This window comes from Ailuropoda melanoleuca, chromosome 5 (assembly GCF_002007445.2).
Source record: "Ailuropoda melanoleuca isolate Jingjing chromosome 5, ASM200744v2, whole genome shotgun sequence".
In the NCBI taxonomy this organism is placed as follows: Eukaryota; Metazoa; Chordata; class Mammalia; order Carnivora; family Ursidae; genus Ailuropoda; species Ailuropoda melanoleuca.
In genome coordinates, this window is record NC_048222.1 from 100,563,972 (window position 1) to 100,584,751 (window position 20,780).

A 20,780-nucleotide genomic window follows, 5' to 3' on the forward strand; every position below is an offset into this window, starting at 1 on the left:
TTTTTAAAAAGGTGAGGATGATAAAGTTACTGCTTTTTTCTTTCTTGTCAGATTATCTAAGCAAGAAAATGTTATGGAGGATAATATAAACCAACGGGGAAAAACGACAGCTGTGTATAAATGAAAAGAATAGATTTCAGACATTCAATGCAAACCATACCTGTAGGTTGTTGGGCTGACGTTGATTTTTCGTGGTACACTGCAGGACTCAAATTTGTTCGCCAAGGTGACGTTGTTTCCAAAAAGACAGTAACGAGGCATTTTAACGCCAACGACTCCAGCAAACACTGACCCAGAGTGCAGCCCAATTCGCATCTGAAAGCCAAAAGTAACACAATGTCCCTGTCATTGGTAAAACACTTCGTGCTCGCTTTTCAGTACTGGATGAATGCCCTTTACATGATTTTACCCTTCACTGTCACTATACCATCCCACTCTTCCACAAGGCCTCCTGACAGCTTCCCTCTACTTGCATCCAATTAAAAATTACTAGTACAAAATCAGTCACACCTCTGAACTCTTCTCCGCTACACACTTAGGTCTGTTACACAAAGCGTCTTTGTTTCAGCTGCCGTCAATGCCTGAAACACATTTCCATGCATACGCATCACAGTCACCAGAGTGACAAGGTGAAGCATTTGTGGACTGTTTACGTGACCCTGTTCTGCCCATCAAGGGAGACAGACAGAATTCCTAGCCCCCAGGTGTTGTTTCCCAATGCCTGTCAGAGAAGGGCAAGAGACGCCGGCTCTTAGAATATAAAGAATAAAAAGAACTTTATGGCAAACACTGCCCTGCTCTTTAATGACAAACGTCAAAGGAGAAAGGAATTGTGATGTTTAAGTAGAACAAGACAGAGGCAGCAACGTGCTTAGACCTGCATCACAATGACCACATGGACACTTTCGTTAAACCCGCTTGGATACATGGAACACCAGGGTTGTGCCATCTCTTGATATAAGGTGTGGTCTGGGAGTTGTTGGGGTAAAAGTTTAGGAGTTTTTAAGTTACCAGTGATTTTGAGAACAATTAAAACAATATCTTAAACTGGCATCTTCTATAAGATCTGAATTCTTGATGATCTCAGGGGATGTACAAATTCTGAAATTGCTGCTATGATACAGTAAGTTAAAATCGAGATATATGACAATCGGTCACCATGTTCATCTTTTTCAAGTCCTCTGTTCAGCTGACCGTTTAAAAAAAGTTTCATTAGATACATGCACTTTATTTTTTATTTTATTTTTTAAAGATTTTATTTATTTATTTGACAGAGAGAGAGAGACAGCCAGCAAGAGAGGGAACACAAGCAGGGGGATTGGAAGAGGAAAAAGCGGGCTCCCAGTGGTGGAGTCTGATGTGGGGCTCTATCCCAGAACGCTGGGATCACGCCCTGAGCCAAAGGCAGATGCTTAACGACTGAGCCACCCAGGCGGCGCCCCAGATACATGCACTTTAAACAAAGGCCAAGTACTCAATGATTTAATGTTATTCAGAATTCAGAAGACTCTAGATTTGCCTAGTTTTGGGTATCTGCTAATTTTAGGTATCTGCTAACAATGTTCCAGAATCATTTGCCTATAAGACATCAAATCATGAACTCTGCACAATTTTCAAACAAAAGCACTATAGTATAAATCAGAGACCTGCATTCACAACCGAACTCTGCTAACAATGGATAGTCTGACTTTCTATGAGTCTTTTTATGTCCCGCTCATTATTTCCTCAACTATAAAATACAGGATTGGATTCGTTTTAGAGTCCCTTCTTTGTCACAATTTCATTTTAATTAGCAAAGCTTAGATATCTGTTACATCTGGTATTTTCTTCTTTAGGAGAATACAGTTTTACACATATACTAACTGAACAATATGAACAAAAGTCTATTTTCTGTGTATAAATCTGAAACACAATTTAAGCACATAATTTAGATCAGGCTGCTCTCTTTGGGCACACTCCTGGTTCAAGCAGTTTCTCTCTCTGTGCTTAGTTATTCTAGCTTTGTCTATGATAAATTTATCATAAAACTTTTTTCTATTTCATAATCAATCAATTAACCCAAGCAAAGCAGATAAAGTAAATACCCCGTGGTTCCTCCCATGCTGCTCTCCCTCCCTCTTTCCCCTTCTCCAGTTCTGAATTTCACTAATTTCGTTCTCAATGCCGCAGCGTTCTTATCAGGGAACTTTTCAAATTCACAAGCAAATTCACAAATTTCATTTCAAATTCACAAGAGAATGATCCCAAGTGTAAGATGCACATCCCATCCTGAATGGAAACTTGCTGGGGGAGCCTTCCATTTGGGGGCCATGTTGGACACAGCACACGTCTCATCATAGATGTCTCGAGAATAGGAAGGAGGGTAATAGGAGTCTGTTTCCAAGTTCACTTTGCACTTACTGACTTTCCCTGCCACGTTCAGCCCTCTGGTTTCTATCAACACTCCACCTGCAGCTTTCTAAGCCGGAGTGGGTGGGTGTTAGTAAGGAAATCAGCAGCGATAGATGATTTATACATATGGCATGTTGGAGAAACACATAGAGCTTGAAAAAAAAAGGAGATATTTCCTCTTCTTTCACTTTGATTCCATTCCATTGGGTAGCAGGGTATGAAGGAGAAAAAGGCTGGGCTCAACATATGGCTTCTATTACGAAGAGAGCCAAAGCTACTCTTCTAATTATTATAGTTTTGTATTTTACATTTTTTTCTTTCTTTTCTCTATTATTTTATAGCATGCCAGATAGGATTCTATATGACCTCAAAATCCCTTCTTACTTTTTCTCTTTCTTTCTTTTTCTTTCTTTCTTTCTTTCTTTCTTTCTTTCTTTCTTTCTTTCTTTCTTTTCTTTTCTTTTCTTTTCTTTTCTTTCTTTTTCTTTTTTAGATTTCATTTATTTAGTTGAGAGAAAGTAAGAGACACAGCATGAGCAGGTGAGAAAGGAAGAAGCAGGCCCTCCACAGAGCAGGGAGCTGGACAATGTGGGGCTCCATCCCAGGACCCTGGGATCATGACCTGAGCCAAAGGCAGATGCCCAACTGACTGAGCCACCCAGGCGCCCCTTAAAGTCCCATTTCTGAGGGTCATCAATTGAGGACTGTTCTATGAAACTTAAGTGGTAGATTCACTACAAGTAGGACAAATAAATGTAATCTTGTATTCTGTTAAATTAATGACTAGCATGGTAATTTCATCTTCTCATCTGCAATAAGACATTATTCTGAGATAATCTAGAAATTTTAGAGTGTTATGTGCTTTGGAAAATATTGGGGTGGATTAGCAGTCAATTTTCATTATAGTGTAACATCCGCCCCTGCAGGGATTGGAAAACTAAGAATGACATGTTCCCAACTCCCTTGCGTTTTCGAGATGCGTTTCGGTTTAGTGCATCAGATACACCTGCAAGAGACTTAGAAGCCGGGATTTCTGCTGTGACCGCACCCCTGAGACTTCTAAGAACAAGCACAGTGGTGGCAGCCTTTGGGTTTTCTATGGCATGAGTAGCAGAAAGCCCAGGTTCCAGTCACTCATCTGGTGAGGGTCAGGACGCAGGATTTCCATGTTACTGATTCAAACTGTAGTAAGTGCAGTTCTGTTCTGCAGCCAGTAACAGACGCAGCAGCTTTCCGAACACAGCGGTTTCCTGACTGCGGCTGGGGTGGGATACTTCTGGAGCCAACTTCTTGATCTTGGAAAAAGCAAGGGCTCTGAAGCACCGCGTTGGGAGCCCTGTTTTGAAGGTTTCATTCATAGATGGCTTCTTTAGTCCTCTGGGTGATTCTGTAAGCCCCTTGATACCCTATCATAAATTTCTTCCAGCTTCAACAACTGAAGACGTTTTGCTCTCTGCCACCAAACCCCAGCTGATGCACCTTCTTTGGATAACTAATTAATAATGGTGCTCTCCATGACATTTGCTGGGCAATACAGGCTCTGTCTTACCTTGATGGGTTCTCCGTGGGGAGACATCACTTCGTCAGAGAGCTCCATCATCTTCAGGGCCATCAGCGCTATCTGAACGGCATGGGTGTCGCTTTCTTTGTGCAATCCCCCGGCCACACAGTATGCATCGCCAATGGTCTCCACCTACACGTAACAGATTTTCCGTATTACAAATGCAAGTTCGGAAAGAATAACAGTGCACATCATAGAGCAGAAACCGCAGTGTTCAGGCCCCCTGGAAAATCAGAGTCAATCAGACCCTCTCAGAAATGGCTTTCCATTTCAGGAAATTCATCAGGTTTAGACGCCTTACATCAGGCGCTGCTCTGGAGTACAGGGTGGTCCTGTGAGCACAACGTCAGGAGGCGGCTTCTACTCCCAGTCTAGCAGCTGACGCAACACATCCTTTCACCCGTTTTCCCCCTCACCACCATGTAAAATGGCTCTGTAGAGGCAAATGATGTAATGTAAATGATATTTTGTGTTTATAACAAATTGCTTAAAGATCCTGGAATCACTTGATTTGATATGGTCTTAGCGTAGAGTGTTTGGACAGTCACTGCTCAATTAATGTCATATAAATTTGGTAAGAATGTGTGGTTTAAAACTAAAACAATATAGTTTTTCAAAAGGATTTGAGGGTTCTCATAGCAACTGTAATTGGGGCTACATGACTATCAGTCACGAAGTATAGAAATCAAGATGTCAAACAATGGTGTTTGGAAGGCTGTTGAAAATCAAGCTGCTATATAAATTCCAAGTGTTATCATTGTCATTACTGTTGTTGTAACAGGGTATTTTTATCTGTCCGTGATGCTGGGGGCAAAGCTATGGGTTAATTTAAATCCACAAACAATCCACCAAATCATAATCATTGCATTTTTCTTCTCCTCTAAATATTTATTGTAACTTATTAGATCATATCACTCCTCTTACCCAAACCTTCTAGAATGGAGGGATGGAGATGAGAAAGGAAAAAAGAAAGGGAGACAAACCTTCAGTGATTCTCCATTTCACTCAGAATCAATGCCGAAACTCTTAAAATGCCTCCAAAGTTCTTCTGACCTTTCTGTTAATCTCTGATTTTATTTCTTCATCCACTCTCTTGCTCATTTTGTCCCAGTGCCATTGGCCTCCTGTTATCCCTCAAACATACCAAACATGTTCCCACTTGCTACTCCTTTGCCTGGGACAATCTCCTGCAGACAGCCACTTGGCAGGACCCTCATTTCCTCCAGCGCCTGCTAAAACATCGCCACAGGAGAAATGCCTATTGCAGCTGCCCTCTAGAAAACAGCAATCTCCCTTATCTTCTGCACTTCTCCTTAACTTCATCCAGAATAGCACACCAACTGGAATGCTATCAATGTACTCATCTGTTCATTTTTCCTTCTTTCCCCCAGAAGAATGGTAGCTCTCTTGGTTTGTCTGTTTTATTAACTCCTAAATTACCAGTGCCCAGTATATTTGCTAACGAATGAATCAGGCAGCCGTGCCTCTTTTAAGATTTTCCTCAGCAATGAATATAAGAAGTGCCTAAAACAATGGCTAACATATCTCAGGTGCCCAATAAGCGTTACCTCATCGGGAGAAGCGGTGCCTCGCTCCTACTTGGTGTTAGATGCCTATTGTCTATGCTGTCATAGCACCTCCTATGCATGAGTTCCTAATCGGGCATTCCCCTTGTCACATGGAAATCTGGCATTGGTCAGCCCCCCCCCGCCACTACACATGAGATCTTCCCACTCAGGTTGGTCAATCCTGGATGACAGTAAATATCTGCTAAAACAATCAATAAATGAACACTGAATACATTGAAATATGAACAAAAGGCTAAAGACAACAAGAAAATGAAATTAAATAAAGTCCTGGTACAAACAGGTCCTGGGCGTGGCGGGGTGGGGGTGGGGGGGAAGTTAGACTATTCCTTGGAAGCCACCACACTCACAGGCGAGCATATGATGACATATTCTGTGCATCTTACATTTGTCTCCTGGTGAAGACCCTTCCTGATCTATTCAGAGCTGTCTCCAAGTATTTTCACGCAAAATCAGAAGTGAAGAGAAGGTGGAAATAAGGACAGAGCTGATGATTCACTATCTAGTTTGGGTTGTGGTTGGATTAACCACGGAACTCTGTGGCTACTATCCCCACGGCGAGGGGCACAGATTCTGAATACTTGATTGGAATAACTGAACTGTTTTAGTTTCANCGTTTTAGTTTCAACAAGTCGACATTTGTCGAAGAGGGCTACTGTCTCTGCTAGCAATCGCAGCAGTTGCCAGGGAGAGCGAGACTTTCTTCTTAACAGTTCTGAGAGGAGACAATGTCAAGACAGAAACTATCTACAAATAAATAGAGTAAATTCCACAAGAGGCCATCAAGCTTAGCCTAACTAAAGCCAATTATTTTATCAGTAATTATACATGGACCTCTTTTTTTTTTTTCCCCAAGGGGATCATGGCTCTGTCTGGAATTTCCTGCTGGAAATTTTTTAAAGGAAGGTTTCATTTCGAGCATCTAGATTGGAACAAAGCAGAGGCTTATGTATTCCCATAAGTAATATTTATTTTCTCCTCAATAATGTATTTATTTCGGGGCACCTGTGTGGCTCAGTAGTTAAGTGTCTGCCTTCGGCTCAGGTCATGATCCCAGCATTCTAGGATCGAGCCCCACATCGGGCTCCCTGCTCAGTGGGAAGCCTGCTTTTCCCTCTCCCACTCCCCCTGCTTGTGTTCCCTCTCTCGCTACCTCTTTCTCTGTCAAAAAAATAAATAAAATCTTTAAAAAAAAATAATGTATTTATTTCATGTTGGGGGAATCTCCAAAATGCCAGATCATACATGGCAAACTAAAAGGTGATACAAGCCACACAAATGAGAAGGATGCTTTATTCTTAATGCGAGTGGCTAAAATAATGCAAAAGACTTAAAATTAGTAAAAAATAGATTTTATTTTATTTTTATTTATTTATTTTTTAAAAGATTGTATTTATTTATTTGACAGAGAGAGACAACCAGCAAGAGAGGGAACACAAGCAAGGGGAGTGGGAGAGGAAGAAGCAGGCTTATAGCAGAGAAGCCCGATGTGGGGCTTGATCCCATAACGCCGGGATCACGCCCTGAGCCAAAGGCAGACGCTTAACAACTGCGCCACCCAGGCGCCCCAAAAATAGATTTTAATTCTAGAAACACAGAACACAAAGTCACTTCATTAGTTCTCTTATGGCTGATCAAGTTACATTAAAAAAAAAAAAGCTAGCGCACGTTAGGGATAANACCCCCCAAAATAGATTTTAATTCTAGAAACACAGAACACAAAATCACTTCATTAGTTCTCTTATGGCTGATCAAGTTACATTAAAAAAAAAAAAGCTAGCGCACGTTAGGGATAATTACTGAGCCTCCCCATGCTTTGAATGATGTCCAGTATGTGGCAGGTGCTCAATAAATCTGCTGCATCATGAATAACAGATACTATTTACCATCATCTTTGTAACAGGCCTGTTCATGAAGCTTATGGGACATAATGTAGGTTACTCATGCATATAAACTCTGTAAGTGGATATTACTTTCTCTGCTTTAGAAATGAGAAAGGCTCTTTCACTTTTCCAGTTTACAAAGCAAGTAGAGAACAAGATCTGAAGACAGGCCTCTGTTTGCACCAACATCTCTGCCCTCTGGCCTCTCTTCAATAATGCCTTATAAGTCAGTATTTTTTCCTCTTAGCCATGCAAAGTACCACGTTAACTCTATATTGAGTTAACCTATTTGAAGATAGTTCGTATACTACTCATGTTTCTTCTGTACTTTTACAGAGGCTAATTTCCCCCCATACAATTATCTCATTAATAAATGAGACCATTAATTAATTAATTAATATGGAATTATCTCATGCTTGCTAATTCAACTCAGTTGCCGCAGTCAAGTGTCACGTTCACTGACTTTTAAACTGTATCCGTTCCCGTTTACTGACTTTTAAACTGTATCCGTTCCCTGGGCCGTACACCCCATCCTCCACTCAGCCTATCACCCCGCCATTCTTTGCTTATTCTTTGAGAAGACAATGGGGTAGTCCTTTCATGGAATAATTATCTCCGTTTCTGAGCTATTTCTGGCTGGAGCACACCCACGTGATTAACACACAATGCCTGCTCCCAGGATGCGGCTTGCAGAAAAAGCCTTTCATCTGCACAGTAACGGTAACTCGGTAACTCGGGGTCCTGGCTGCAGCACTGTCTCAGTGACTTCTGCCTGTCCAATGCGCCTTGCCCTCCTCCACCCCTACCTTGTAGACATCCAACTCGCCGCACTGCCGGTCAAAGCGAGTGTAGAGCGCATTGAGCATGGTGATGACCTGCAGGGGTGAGCACTGGGAGCAAATGGCTGTGAACCCCACGATGTCTGAGAAGAGCATGGTGACGTCACTGAACTTCTTGGCTTGCACAACTTGCCCTTGCCACAGCTGCTGCGCAACCTCGCAGGGAAATATGGAGCACAAGAGATCCACCGTCTTCTTCTTCTCCTCCTCCAAGGCTTGGTGGGCTTGCTCAAGGGTGGCCTTCAGCTTGCCCAGCCTCTTCTTCAGGCCATCTTGCGCTCTGGCCTGCTCCCCTATCAAGACGACATCCCTCAGTGCATTGTGAATCGGGATGTCTGAGAGGTAGAGCCCTCGTCCCGTAAAATCTTCTAATCTGTCCACACAGGGTGACCCCAGGAACAAGATGGCACTGGATTCGACAATGTAGATCATTTGGCCTTTGAGGTCCATAACCTGGGAAGCAAAGGCAAACCCATTGTCGTGGTTATTTCAGTTTCCAAACACCTTTCTGAGACAAAAGGAAAGGCAGAAGATACAGTGAGGATCCCATTGTGTTTAAACTCAATTTTTTCCCTACCTGCTGAAAAGGAACAGTGTGCTTTCTTATAGTTCTGATTTACTGTGCATTCTAAAATGCACGTGGACATTTGAAGAACGGCTAGGTTGGAATAACTACAGAGAGATCATGATTTTCAATAAACCATGCAAAAAAATCCTTGCTTTGAGGCTTTCTCACTAGGGGGAATGCGGATGTTTCTGCTATTATTTTCTTTTAATAGTAGCAGATAGTGTAAAGGATTGTACTGGGGAAGCCTTGAGAGATGTGAGTGGCCGATCATCCTGGTTTACTGTATGAGTGAGAACAAATATGTGTAAGTGTGTTTACCGCAGCAAAGAGTTAAAATCAACTGAAATATCCTTTAATACGGGGCTGGTTAAATTAAGTAGAGGACAACCATATAGTGGGATTCTATACAGCCTTTGGAAAAGGGAAATGGGCCTTCATAACATAGAAGAATGTCTGAAATGGGTTGTTTAGTGAGAAAAAGGAAGTGGCAAGCAGTATTTTGTTTTGTTTCACACAAAAAATGTATCTAACTAATGCCTTCGATTTTTTGGCTGCAATGAACATCTTTACGTATTACCTGTTTTGAGCCTTTAGCTACATTGCTTTTATGATAAAAAGTGGTAAAACTGTTTTCATTTGGGGAACAAACTGCTCATCTCCTGGAATTATGCACATTTAAAAGTTAGATGCACGTAAACCTGAATATTACCTTTGCTTGTACCATCAACTATGATTTTGCAAACTCTTTCCTTGGACTAAATGATTCTCCAAATTCTCTACCACGAGAAGAACCCCCCACAACATTCTCTAACAATTAAAAAAGTTATTGCTTTTCCATGTCTTTTAATTTATTTTTTTTTAAGATTTTATTTATTTATTTGACAGAGATAGAGACAGCCAGCAAGAGAGGGAACACAAGCAGGGGGAGTGGGAGAGGAAGAAGCCGGCTCATGGCAGAGGAGCCCAATGTGGGGCTCGATCCCATAATGCTGGGATCACACCCTGAGCCGAAGGCAGATGCTTAACGACTGCGCCACCCAGGCACCCCTTTCCATGTCTTTTAAATATTGATTTAAAAATCCATTTAGTTGTCTCCTCTAAGAAATAAGTCGTTTTTGTTCATTTGTTGCAGAATAATGCCTCTTGTTACTCCAAGTTGCCAGCTATTTGATGATGATTGAAAACATATTTTTATATAAATATTTATCTAATTCGGTTTATAAAATACTCTGAGAGGATTTTAAAAGGTAGACCACATCCAACAAATATTTGTAAAGTAACGAATCAAAAAAGCAAGCAAATGAATGAAGAAAGAATTTTGTTTCAAATTTATTTCAGTCTTAAAATTATGTTAGAATTGTCTTAAACATAAATGTTTTATCAAAACATTTGAAGCGATGCCTATCTTTTTACCTTTTTGTTTCTAGTCCTTAAGGAATGATTTCTCTCATACTCCAACTACCATGACATTTTCCTTACCCTTGAAGATTTCTTCACAGAGTTGTCCCACCTCCTCACACGGACGACAAACTGCATGTTCAACATAGCCATGATTCCACTAAACGTCTGGTTGATTTTGGGAGTCAGAATTTCAAAGTACTCTTGAAAATTCGGCTTTCCTTGAAAGTCCCTCCGGTTCATCAGCCTTCTAATGCCATTGCCAAATTGCAGGATTGTCAGGTCTTTGTCAAACATGAAATGGAAAGGGAACGTCTTACAGAAGAGGGAAGCGGGAATCACCAACGAGGACTGGGGTTTGCCCGGGGACAGGGATGGTTTGGTGCTTTTGATATGAAGGGAGTATAACAAATAGGGCTGATTGACGAACTCGCTGCAGTCATTTCGGAAGCAGGGAGGCAGGAGTGACACTTCGACTTCGGTCTCGTACAACACGCGAGCAGCGGCCTTAATGATGCCAGGAAGAATCAGGGATGTGATTCTCTTAGGGAAAAAATAGTACACGTTTAAGAAATCATGATCTTTATCCAGGCACAGAATGGAAGCATCCTCAAACCTGCCTCTCTTTTCTGCTTCTTGGCAGTGGCTGCTCTGTTTCAGAAGGGTGCTAAAGCTATTTAAAAAATCTTTGAGGGTTCCTCCAACCACACCTAGGATGTGTTCATCTTCCTCATAACATATTTTGAAAAGCTCTTCCCCGAGAGATTCTTTGACGATTTCCACTGGAACTCCTGAAAGCAAAGAACACATTTTTCTGCCATATCAACTATATCATTCTTGGAAGAGCTGTACAGTTACTACTATTTTTTTAAAAATTTTAAAAAATATTTATTTATTTGACAGAGAGAGAGAGAGAGAGCACACAAGCAGGTGGAGTGGGAGAGGAAGAAGCAGGATCCCCACTGAGCAGGGAGACCGACGTGGGGCTCGATCCCAGGACCCCGGGATCATGACCTGAGCCAAAGGCAGACACTTAACTGACTGAGCTGCCCAGGTGCCCCAATGGTTACTACTATTTTTAATACCATTTGACTTGATGATTTAGCTCCCTTTATGGCTGGTAAAAAGAGTTTCAACCAAAATTAACCATCTATATTCAGATTATCTACAATGAGTTTCTACAATTCTGGAGACTCCAAACAAAAATTCCCCATCAGGTAATTACAAAAGAACAATAAATTAAGTATAACATACAATTTTTAATCTCCCTGAACAGACTGTTCAGGGAGATTAATCAGTATTACAGAATCAAGTTCATTTCAGAAAAAGCTCTCCCATCATTATGTTAATGACAAACACAGTACATCTTGAGGAGGGGGCACCGTCCCACCTGGAGGGCCTAGGGCAGTAGGAATATCAGACAAGAATGAATTTAAAATCACCAGTCATGAAACTCAATTTTGTCATTTTTCTCTAGAGATGATATAAAGTCATTTTTAAGTTTTTTTTGTGTGTTTGTTTTTTTGCTTTTTGGGGGTTTTTTTGGCAAAACAACATTCTCGTTGCTTAACGTTACCTGAATGAATATTTGTTTGGTATTTATTTACTTCCTATAACTCCTTCCCTAATCTCCTTTATTCTTTAAATTCTGTGTATCTTTTTTTTTTCTCATCTGCAATTTGGAAAAACAATAGCGCCCTTTTCATAGCACTGTTGTGATGTGGAGAGACTATGCTGACAATAGTGCCAGGCTCCCAGGAAGGGCTCAGTGTCAGTCATCACTATCATCATCATCACTAAATTCTTAATAACTTGTACCTTTAGAAAGATTTAACCCATTGGTCCATGTCCTTCAACTTTGAAAAGGACAGTATGACAAAGTTACTCATCTACTTGCTTCCCTCAAACTAATTATTAATATGAGAACAATGTTAATCCTTTTTCCCAGGATTGCTTCCAACCTTTAAAAAAATTCTTTATTTTACTTTGTTGAGTAAAATTTTTCACGCATAAATGAGGAATACTTAGTTAAGTTCAAGGCCAAAGCATGTAAATGTCTATGAGTCAGCTTCCCATGCAGCCTTATCTATGTCTCAGCAAATAAACATTATAAAGAAGAGGAAATGTTTTCGGTCAAACAAAAATACACTGCATGAAAAAGAATTATTCTTTATATTAACACAATACATAATACTGAATACTTCCCATTGGAAGTCACCAAAAAATAAATATGAATATTTTAGGAGAAAATTTTAGTTCTACAGATAAATATTTTTTACTACTAGAAAATATTAGTTTGTAGGTAAAATATTAATTTTGTAGGTATAATTACTCCCTAATTACATATACTTAAACAATTCTATTACCTGCTGCAATTGCTTGGTCTGTAATTATTTTTTCCAAGTCTTCTCTTTCCAAAGATTTCCTGAAAATATATCAATATCTTCAATTATAAACTGACAAATGAATGCTACATCTTCTAATCAGAAGATGTAGATAAAAACATGACAACAGAAAAGAGTTTGAGCTGCCTTTTCTGTGGAGGCAAATATTGACTATCAAGTTTACGAGAAAGGAGCAATGACATGTGCAACCCCAAAATATACCTGATTTGGAGTGTTTCATCATTTTTTGAAGCATATTTACCTTTTAAGTTAACTTTACTTAGGCTAATACTATTGAGGTTTACACTGGCAGGGGACCAGAAGTATGAAATGGCCAAGTAGGGGATGGTAATAAATCCACCAGGTTTTTTCTGGTAACACAACGAAGAAGAAAAATGTACTTATTGATGGATGTCACTTTTTATGTTTCACTGTCTTTTTTCTTTTCTTTTTAAAGATTTTATTCATTTATTTATTTGACACAGAGAGAGAGAGAGTATAAGCAGGGGGAGCAGCAGGCAGAGGGAGAGGGAGAAGTGGGCAGAGGGAAAAGCAGACTCCCCACTGAACAGAGAATCCAACTCAGGACTCCATCCCAGGGCCCTAGGATCATGACCTGAGCTGAAGGCAGATGTTTAACCGACTGAGCCACCCAGGTGCCCCCACTGTCTTTCTTCTAAAGCAAATACGTAGCATATCTTGTTTCTGAGTTTAAGGTTCTATCTATTTATCTCTCAGGCATTATTATAGTGAGCTATGTGTATAAAAATTAGTAATTAAAGAAATCTATTCTTTATTCAATTACTGAATTGGTTTTTGTAGCATAGAAGTTGATAATATAATAGCATACATTTTGACTGATAAAAAGTTTTGGTTATTTCCACTGGATGACTTATTGATTCATGTTTGCCTTATTGTTTTTTTTTTTATGATTTCTAATACTGATGACTTATTATGACCAAATTGGCCAAATTACTAACACAAGTTAAAAGACACCTAAGGTTCTATTTGTAGTTCAATTTTCCATTAGATAAGCCAAGTTTACAAGCAGGCAAAAATCTAAATTTTAAACAGATTTCAATAAAACACAATACATGTAGAGAAGTTTCAAAAGGAAATATTTTCAAGAAGGAAAACTGCTCAGTCCACTATTTTATCACATAAAGGTACATTGCTTGTAATTTTTTAAAGTGCTAGGTAGAAATATTTCTTATCTAAATTGGTTGAGACTCACTATATAATTTTATGTTTAGTCTGAGTCTAGATATCCCCAAACCTCTTGTTATACATTATTTTATATTNTTTTATCACATAAAGGTACATTGCTTGTAATTTTTTAAAATGCTAGGTAGAAATACTTTCTTATCTACATTGGTTGAGGCTCACTATATAATTTTATGTTTAGTCTGAGTCTAGATATCCCCAAACCTCTTGTTATACATTATTTTATATTAATCATCTTCAGATTTGCTTATTTTTCTCATTTAAGCAATTTCTATTTTGTTTTGTTTTCCTAAAGAATGAGAAAATTTCTTTTTTTTTTTTTTAAAGATTTTATTTATTTATTTGACAGAGATAGAGACAGCCAGCGAGAGAGGGAACNGGTTGAGGCTCACTATATAATTTTATGTTTAGTCTGAGTCTAGATATCCCCAAACCTCTTGTTATACATTATTTTATATTAATCATCTTCAGATTTGCTTATTTTTCTCATTTAAGCAATTTCTATTTTGTTTTGTTTTCCTAAAGAATGAGAAAATTTCTGCTCAGGGAACCCTAATTCTGCCAATTCCCTGCACCTGTGATATGAGATGTGTGCAAAACTTACTCCAAACAGCACATAGTGCAATTAAAAATAAGTCCCCTATCTTTACCTTCAAAAAAACAAAAGGACTAGCTTGCATATGTGCCAGCAGATGTGTGTGTGCTTGTAGACACACACACACACACACACCCCAGCCATGCACAGATATAATGATGTGATCAGAAGATCCTATGAGAAAATTTCTGCTCAGGGAACCCTAATTCTGCCAATTCCCTGCACCTGTGATATGAGATGTGTGCAAAACTTACTCCAAACAGCACATAGTGCAATTAAAAATAAGTCCCCTATCTTTACCTTCAAAAAAACAAAAGGACTAGCTTGCATATGTGCCAGCAGATGTGTGTGTGCTTGTAGACACACACACACACACACACCCCAGCCATGCACAGATATAATGATGTGATCAGAAGATCCTAGGAATAGAAACGAAGCAAAAGCTGTCTGTGAAACCAACCCGAAAAGATATCACAATGACGGTATTGAAATTCACCCACTTAAAAGGTGGGGAGCAGGGGGCTCCAGTCTTCATTTAGGGACAGTTTATTGTTTAATATATTGATTTTTTTTGCTTTTCAAATCATATAAGATAATACACAGTCAAAAAAAAAAAAAAGAGTAATGTTCAGTGGTTGGGTTGGCAGGCTGAGAGCCGTAGAAATGGCAGCTGACTTTCCAAAATGAAGATGGGGGAGAAAAGGAAATGAAAAATATATCCAAGAACTAAAAAAGCAAAGCAGAGAGAAGCCATTTAGCATATCAGCAGGCAGTCATGAGAAAAAAGGTTTGTCATCTTATTTCAACAACTGAATAATTATCATTAGCACAATTTAAAAGTATGATCAGCTCTTTAAGAAATCAAGGAAGTGGTAAAAACAACTTTTCAGAATTAAAAAAATTCTTTTTTTAAATTTTTTATTTTAGTTTTGAGGTATTTTTAAAGAGATACACCCCTGGGAATACAACCTAACTGAACCCCTGCAGCATCTAGCTTAGGAACATTTCAGAACACGAAGCCCTGAGAATCAAGTTTGAGCCAACTGGCTGCCAAGGTCTTAAGCAGACAGACACAGTAGCGTAGCTACAATGACTTCTGGCTATCTTATCAGCTTGACTGAGAATTAAGGTCAGAGGCATTCTGGAATGCTTTTCATATCACTTGTGTAAACAAAGCTTCTGTCAGACACATAGATTCACACTCTCTCCTTCTGGACTCTTCCTGACTCCTTCTTGGCTTGCCTGCTGCCTGCAGTCTTGGACCAGTTAGTCAACAGGGAAAATTAAGGACAGATAATCCACTCATGAGAAATAGATGAATGAATGTCTAAAATATTCCCCACTATGATGTGGGTTTGCAAAGCTGCCGTGTTCAGTTCTGCAAATTTGAACCCAAGTATTTATCCTATTATTTACAAATGAAATAATCCTTGAGAATTCCAAGGAATCAAAAACAAGGCCAATCAAATTATCCGCCAGCAGTAAATGTGCCAAGATATATTTGAAAAATTAACTCTATAAATCAGATTTTTAAAAAAATCTTATATATTAACAGTTTATAGAAAGCTTTCCTTAAAAATTTTCAAAGACAGAGTGCAAGAAAAAGGTATAAATGGAACTGCTTCTCAGTCAGTGCACACAAATGTAACCAACTGGTTATGAAAATGCAGAAACCCTTCCTCCCTCAGGATTCATAAACAGCTGCTGCCTCAAGCCCCCTGAGTCAACCCCTCCCTTTTAACCACCCTCCCTACTTCGATCCTTCTTCAATCTCCTCCTGATGCAGCAGCTGAAACTTGAACGTGTGCGGGAGTTGCCGCAGCCCCCCTGCTGAGACCCTGCTCCACCTTTTGGCAGGAGTCGGTACTGATCACCTGGGATCCCTGCCTCACCTGTGAAGTATTGACATTACCTCTTTGTAGGAAAGAACAGGCCTTATGGCTTGTTCAAAGCAGCAGTATACTATAGGGCAACATGGTTAAAATCATGGGCTCCCGAAAAACCCAGGCTTGAGACTCAGTTCTACCATTTCCTAAACAGCTGTAAGTCCTGAACATTTTATATAAATCTAAGCTCAGGGATGTACTCAATGTGAAAAATAAATGCACTTACTTTCATATTAGTGGCAATTAAAAACCCTTAGTCCAGTTTCTCACACGCCACAGTGATTTGAGACGTGTCAATGCATTTACTAAGTGGTGGCTGTTTGCAGGGAATCAGTAAGTGGAATGGGAGGTTCGCACAACTCAAGTGGTTCAATTTACCTGCTTTCTTTTAGTTGGTGTTTCGCCAATGTCCTCTGAAGTGCAAGGTGCAGCCGCTCCAACTAAAAATGGAAAAGAAAAGTTGTAAACATTCCCTTAAATAATAATTTACTTGAAGATAGGTATTTTTTTTTAAAGATTTTATTCGATAGAGATAGAGACAGCCAGTGAGAAAGGGAACACAAGCAGGGGGAGTGGGAGAGGAAGAAGCAGGCTCATAGCACAGGAGCTTGATGTGGGGCTCGATCCCATAACACCGGGATCACGCCCTGAGCCGAAGGCAGACGCTTAGCTGCTGTGCCATCCAGGCGCCCCCTGAAGATAGGTATTTTAAACATTTGTCCTGGAAGTTTCTGTCAAGCAGAAACGTGATGACTTTACAGATGAGTGTGGTGAATTTATGCTTTGGAAACAGAGACTGGTTTCCTATAAGTTTCTCAACTCTGGGAAGAAACAATGAGCTTTGACTAATTTGAGTTTGGATGATGTGGGCTGTGGCTCACTGGGTTTGCCGCTTTTGGGTGGTCTCACTGAAGAGCCACAAAACAGGGTCAAGCTGAGTTGGAACCCAAATAGAAGACTCCAGTTTGATAATGCCAGGTCTTCCATGAAGAATTGTGGGCACCACTTCCTCTGGGTCAGGAAATCCTCTTGGATGTGCTGCCAATGCTTCAATCTTAGCAGGGCTCAAGCCAAGCCAATTCTTGTTCTCTTCACAAACCCTACCCTCTGCCCCTCCTGCTGATTTTCTCAACTACAAATGGGAATTTATGTTTCATATTTCATTTACATGTCCTGGCCTGGAAAACTCTGGCGCTATCTCTGTCTTTCCCCTTTCTCTAATCCCTTAAATCCAAGCTTTCACCAAGGTCAGTTGATTGCTGATTTGAAACAAATCTTGCATTTACCTTAACTTATACTAATCTCCTTTCTTTGAACTAATCATTTTCATCAAATACTTATACTTTTACTCTCGTTTATTGATTTCTGAGTATTTCAGGAGTTTTCCCACATTGTAAGTTATTTGTATGTAAGCCTCCATATACTTTATGAATACCTGAAGATATATTGATCTCTCTTAACGGCTTGTTTTCTCTAGCTAGTTGGTAAGTAGGACGTAGATAGAGCGTTGGTGAACAGGTCTGCCAATGTTTTGCATTCCGTATAAAAACCATATGTATCTATATGTGTATATATATAACTGTTGTTTGCCCAGAGGAAAGTGGAGAATTTTCTGGTTACATTCCAAGTTGGGAAATTCCTTTTCCCCTAAGAACTATTTATATCTCTCTTACAGTTTCCACTGGTCAAGTGAGGCAACAGAGTTAAGCAAAATAGAGCAAGCTGCTGTTTTAATAAAATGAGTTATGGAAAGGACTTTCAGTTTTAAAGTGCATATAGAGCTTACAGAAAAAAAAATCTAGGATTTATTGAAAAAAACAGAAATGAACAGTTTGCACTGGATGAGCAATAACACCTTTCCAGGCCCTTCTATTCAACTACTCTGGAATGACATCTCCCCACTCTAAATCTGCTAAGGATACTTGCCCCCTCCCCCGCCAAAAAAACCCCAAAACAAACCCAGAACACCATGACTACGGAGTTAAATCTAATTATCTAAAACAAGAACTATAATGCTGTCAAGTGCTGTTTTGAGTCTCTTCTTTAGGTTGCTGATAGAATTGAAACAAATCTGTTCACATAAAAAAAAAAATCAGTAAAAAAAAAAAATTTGTATTTGATCAAAGATGCTGACGTTTGGGCAGTTGAGGAAGTAAGCTACACTGATTGCCACACAGTCCAAACACATCAAGCACTGGGACATTTACTGTTATGATGCAAATACCCTCAGTTGTCAGAGTTCTAGTCATTAATGCCAAATGTACCCTTTACCCCCTAGAGTTCCTATAGCTTTGTCTTCCCTTCTATATGATGCTCTAGTCAAATTATGATGTTTATTCCTATGAGTTCACAAACAACACAGATTATTCTAAGTAAAGAAAAAAGGTAAAATATAATTTAGAATTGGTATTTAGAATGTTTTTAAAAGAGAGTCCAACATGTGTCTGACTTCCATGGCAGGAATTCAGAATTTATCCAACAAAATAATGAAGCCAACATGGTAATGACAGGACCCAGGGAAGGCATGGAAGCTTTCCAGCTTTCCTATCCTCACCATCTGTTCGTCTCTGCGCGTCTCACTCTGTTCTTGGAAATGAGAGTCCCAACCACTTCCCAGACGATGATGCCGAACAACTCCCTGAGAAGGATGACATTGCTCATCCCAGCCAAAGCTGGCTGTCTAGTAACTGGGGTGGGGTGAGAATAATGAAATATTTCCATTTCAAAGGCCATTAACCAAAGCACTATTGTGCTAATGTTGTTTTGGAAGTAAGTTCCCTCAACTTTCTGTTGATTCTAATTTCTCCATCTTCAAGCTTCAATGCTAGTCTCTTCTTTCTCAGTCACTCTAGCCATACTGTTGACAGCAATAATGCTCTACCCTTCGAAAGCTGTGTGACTTTAGTCAGGTCGTTTAACTTCCCTAAGTCCCTCTTGGGAATGAAACAAGATTACCTCTGAAGTTCCTTTAAGTTTTAAAAGTCAGCAGTCTGTGCTTCTTCAGTGCTCTGGACAAAGCAGAGGGGTGGTGTTGGGTGAATTAAAAATGTTCAGTGGATTATTATAGCTGGAGTCGGATTAGATCAATGTCCAACCTCCCAGATTAAGTGAGTTTATATAAAACTGTGAATGCTGCCAGAGGGAGGAAGACATCATGAAAACTTGTCAGCTACTCTTCTCATTAGCCCTGCAGCGGAAGAGGAGCTCTCCACATACCCCTCTATTCCTAAAATATGTGACCTCATTAGGTACGTGCCCAGTCCCCAAGGTTCTCTTATAGGTGGATTAACAGAAGGTGCTCCAGATCTCAAAGTGCCATGAGGTACGCAGCTCACAGAGCTATATCAAGAAGTGTCCGAGCTAATTTGCAAGCACACGGCCATGACTCTGACTCAAGGAAGCAGGTCAAGTCTGGCTTGTGCAGAGACTTCAGACGCAGAACCGGAGGAGGAAAAGGGAGATTTTCCCACCTCAACAAATTGGCAGGGAACATATGATGCTCTTTGGAAGTAGAAGAAAATATTCTTCAGGGAACTTAATTTTAAGAGAATAGCTAACATCTATCAGGCACTTATGGTATGGCAAGAGCCATAGATTAACTCCCTTCATGCTCATTGAAACTCTAGGGAGTAGGGCCTGTTATTACTACCATTTCACAGACAAGGAAGCTGAGGATAAGAGGGGCTAAAGAGTTGCTCAAAGTCATAAAGTTCATCAGAATGCACAATCCTGTTAAAAAAGAATTCAAGATCTTAAAAATTTGAAGGTTACATACAATTTAAGAACATGATCACTTTCAAGAAGTGTTTTTATACCTTTCCAGGAAATAGTCTACATCTATTAGAGCCTTGCAGGTGAGAAAGCAAGTGTTTACATTTTCTTTTCCTTAAAAAATATTATTTTATGATTTTCAAAATATCAGTAAAATCTCAAAAGGGTAAGTTACTCACCTCAGGAAAAATCAGTTTGCAAATACTCTCCGCTAACGTGTGTAGATAGACTCGGCTCCTACTGGTCTTTCTTTGAGGAAGACTTCTTGGTACATTCTTCTCGGGGACATCCTGACAGATTGCCAGAGTTGCTTTGTCACTCTCTGAGCTTCCTGCTACCTCTTCTCCCGGCTCCTTGGGAACCTGCCCAGGTGCCAATAAGGACAAAGGGCACTCCCCTGTGATCTTGAGATCCTTCAGCTTTGTGCAGAACATGGTGTTCGGTGCCCCTCACCCTGCTGCGGAGCACCCCTGGGTGAGCTGTTCTTCTTATGTGGGACTGACAAAGGGAAGCCACCAGCAGATCAAGGATACTGGGGACTGGCGTGTCTACGGGTAGTAGAAAGTCAAAACAGAAAGAGAAGTGATGTATACTTGAAAACAGAAAAGCACAGGTGTAAAAAAGCAAAGACCATACATTTATATGTCATTTTCAAGTAAAAAGAAAACTCTCGTGGACACGTCAGTTACAAAAT

General features: G+C 39.9%; 1 protein-coding gene across 8 annotated transcripts in view; it reads right to left on the reverse strand.

Moving 5' to 3' along the window:
- The window catches only part of GUCY1A1 (guanylate cyclase 1 soluble subunit alpha 1), a 63,047-nt gene that overhangs the window by 11,772 nt on the left and 30,495 nt on the right, over positions 1 to 20,780 (reverse strand). For all 8 annotated transcript variants that reach the window (XM_011231173.3, XM_019804960.2, XM_019804961.2 and 5 more), the window contains 7 exons: positions 20,266 to 20,634; positions 16,694 to 16,755; positions 12,593 to 12,651; positions 10,308 to 11,017; positions 8,228 to 8,713; positions 3,941 to 4,084; positions 161 to 315 (listed from right to left, as the gene is read on the reverse strand). In XM_011231173.3, coding sequence (XP_011229475.2) covers positions 161 to 315; positions 3,941 to 4,084; positions 8,228 to 8,713; positions 10,308 to 11,017; positions 12,593 to 12,651; positions 16,694 to 16,755; positions 20,266 to 20,520 — 1,871 coding nt within the window. In that variant the 5' untranslated portion in view covers positions 20,521 to 20,634. The remainder of the gene's footprint in view (positions 1 to 160; positions 316 to 3,940; positions 4,085 to 8,227; positions 8,714 to 10,307; positions 11,018 to 12,592; positions 12,652 to 16,693; positions 16,756 to 20,265; positions 20,635 to 20,780) is intronic.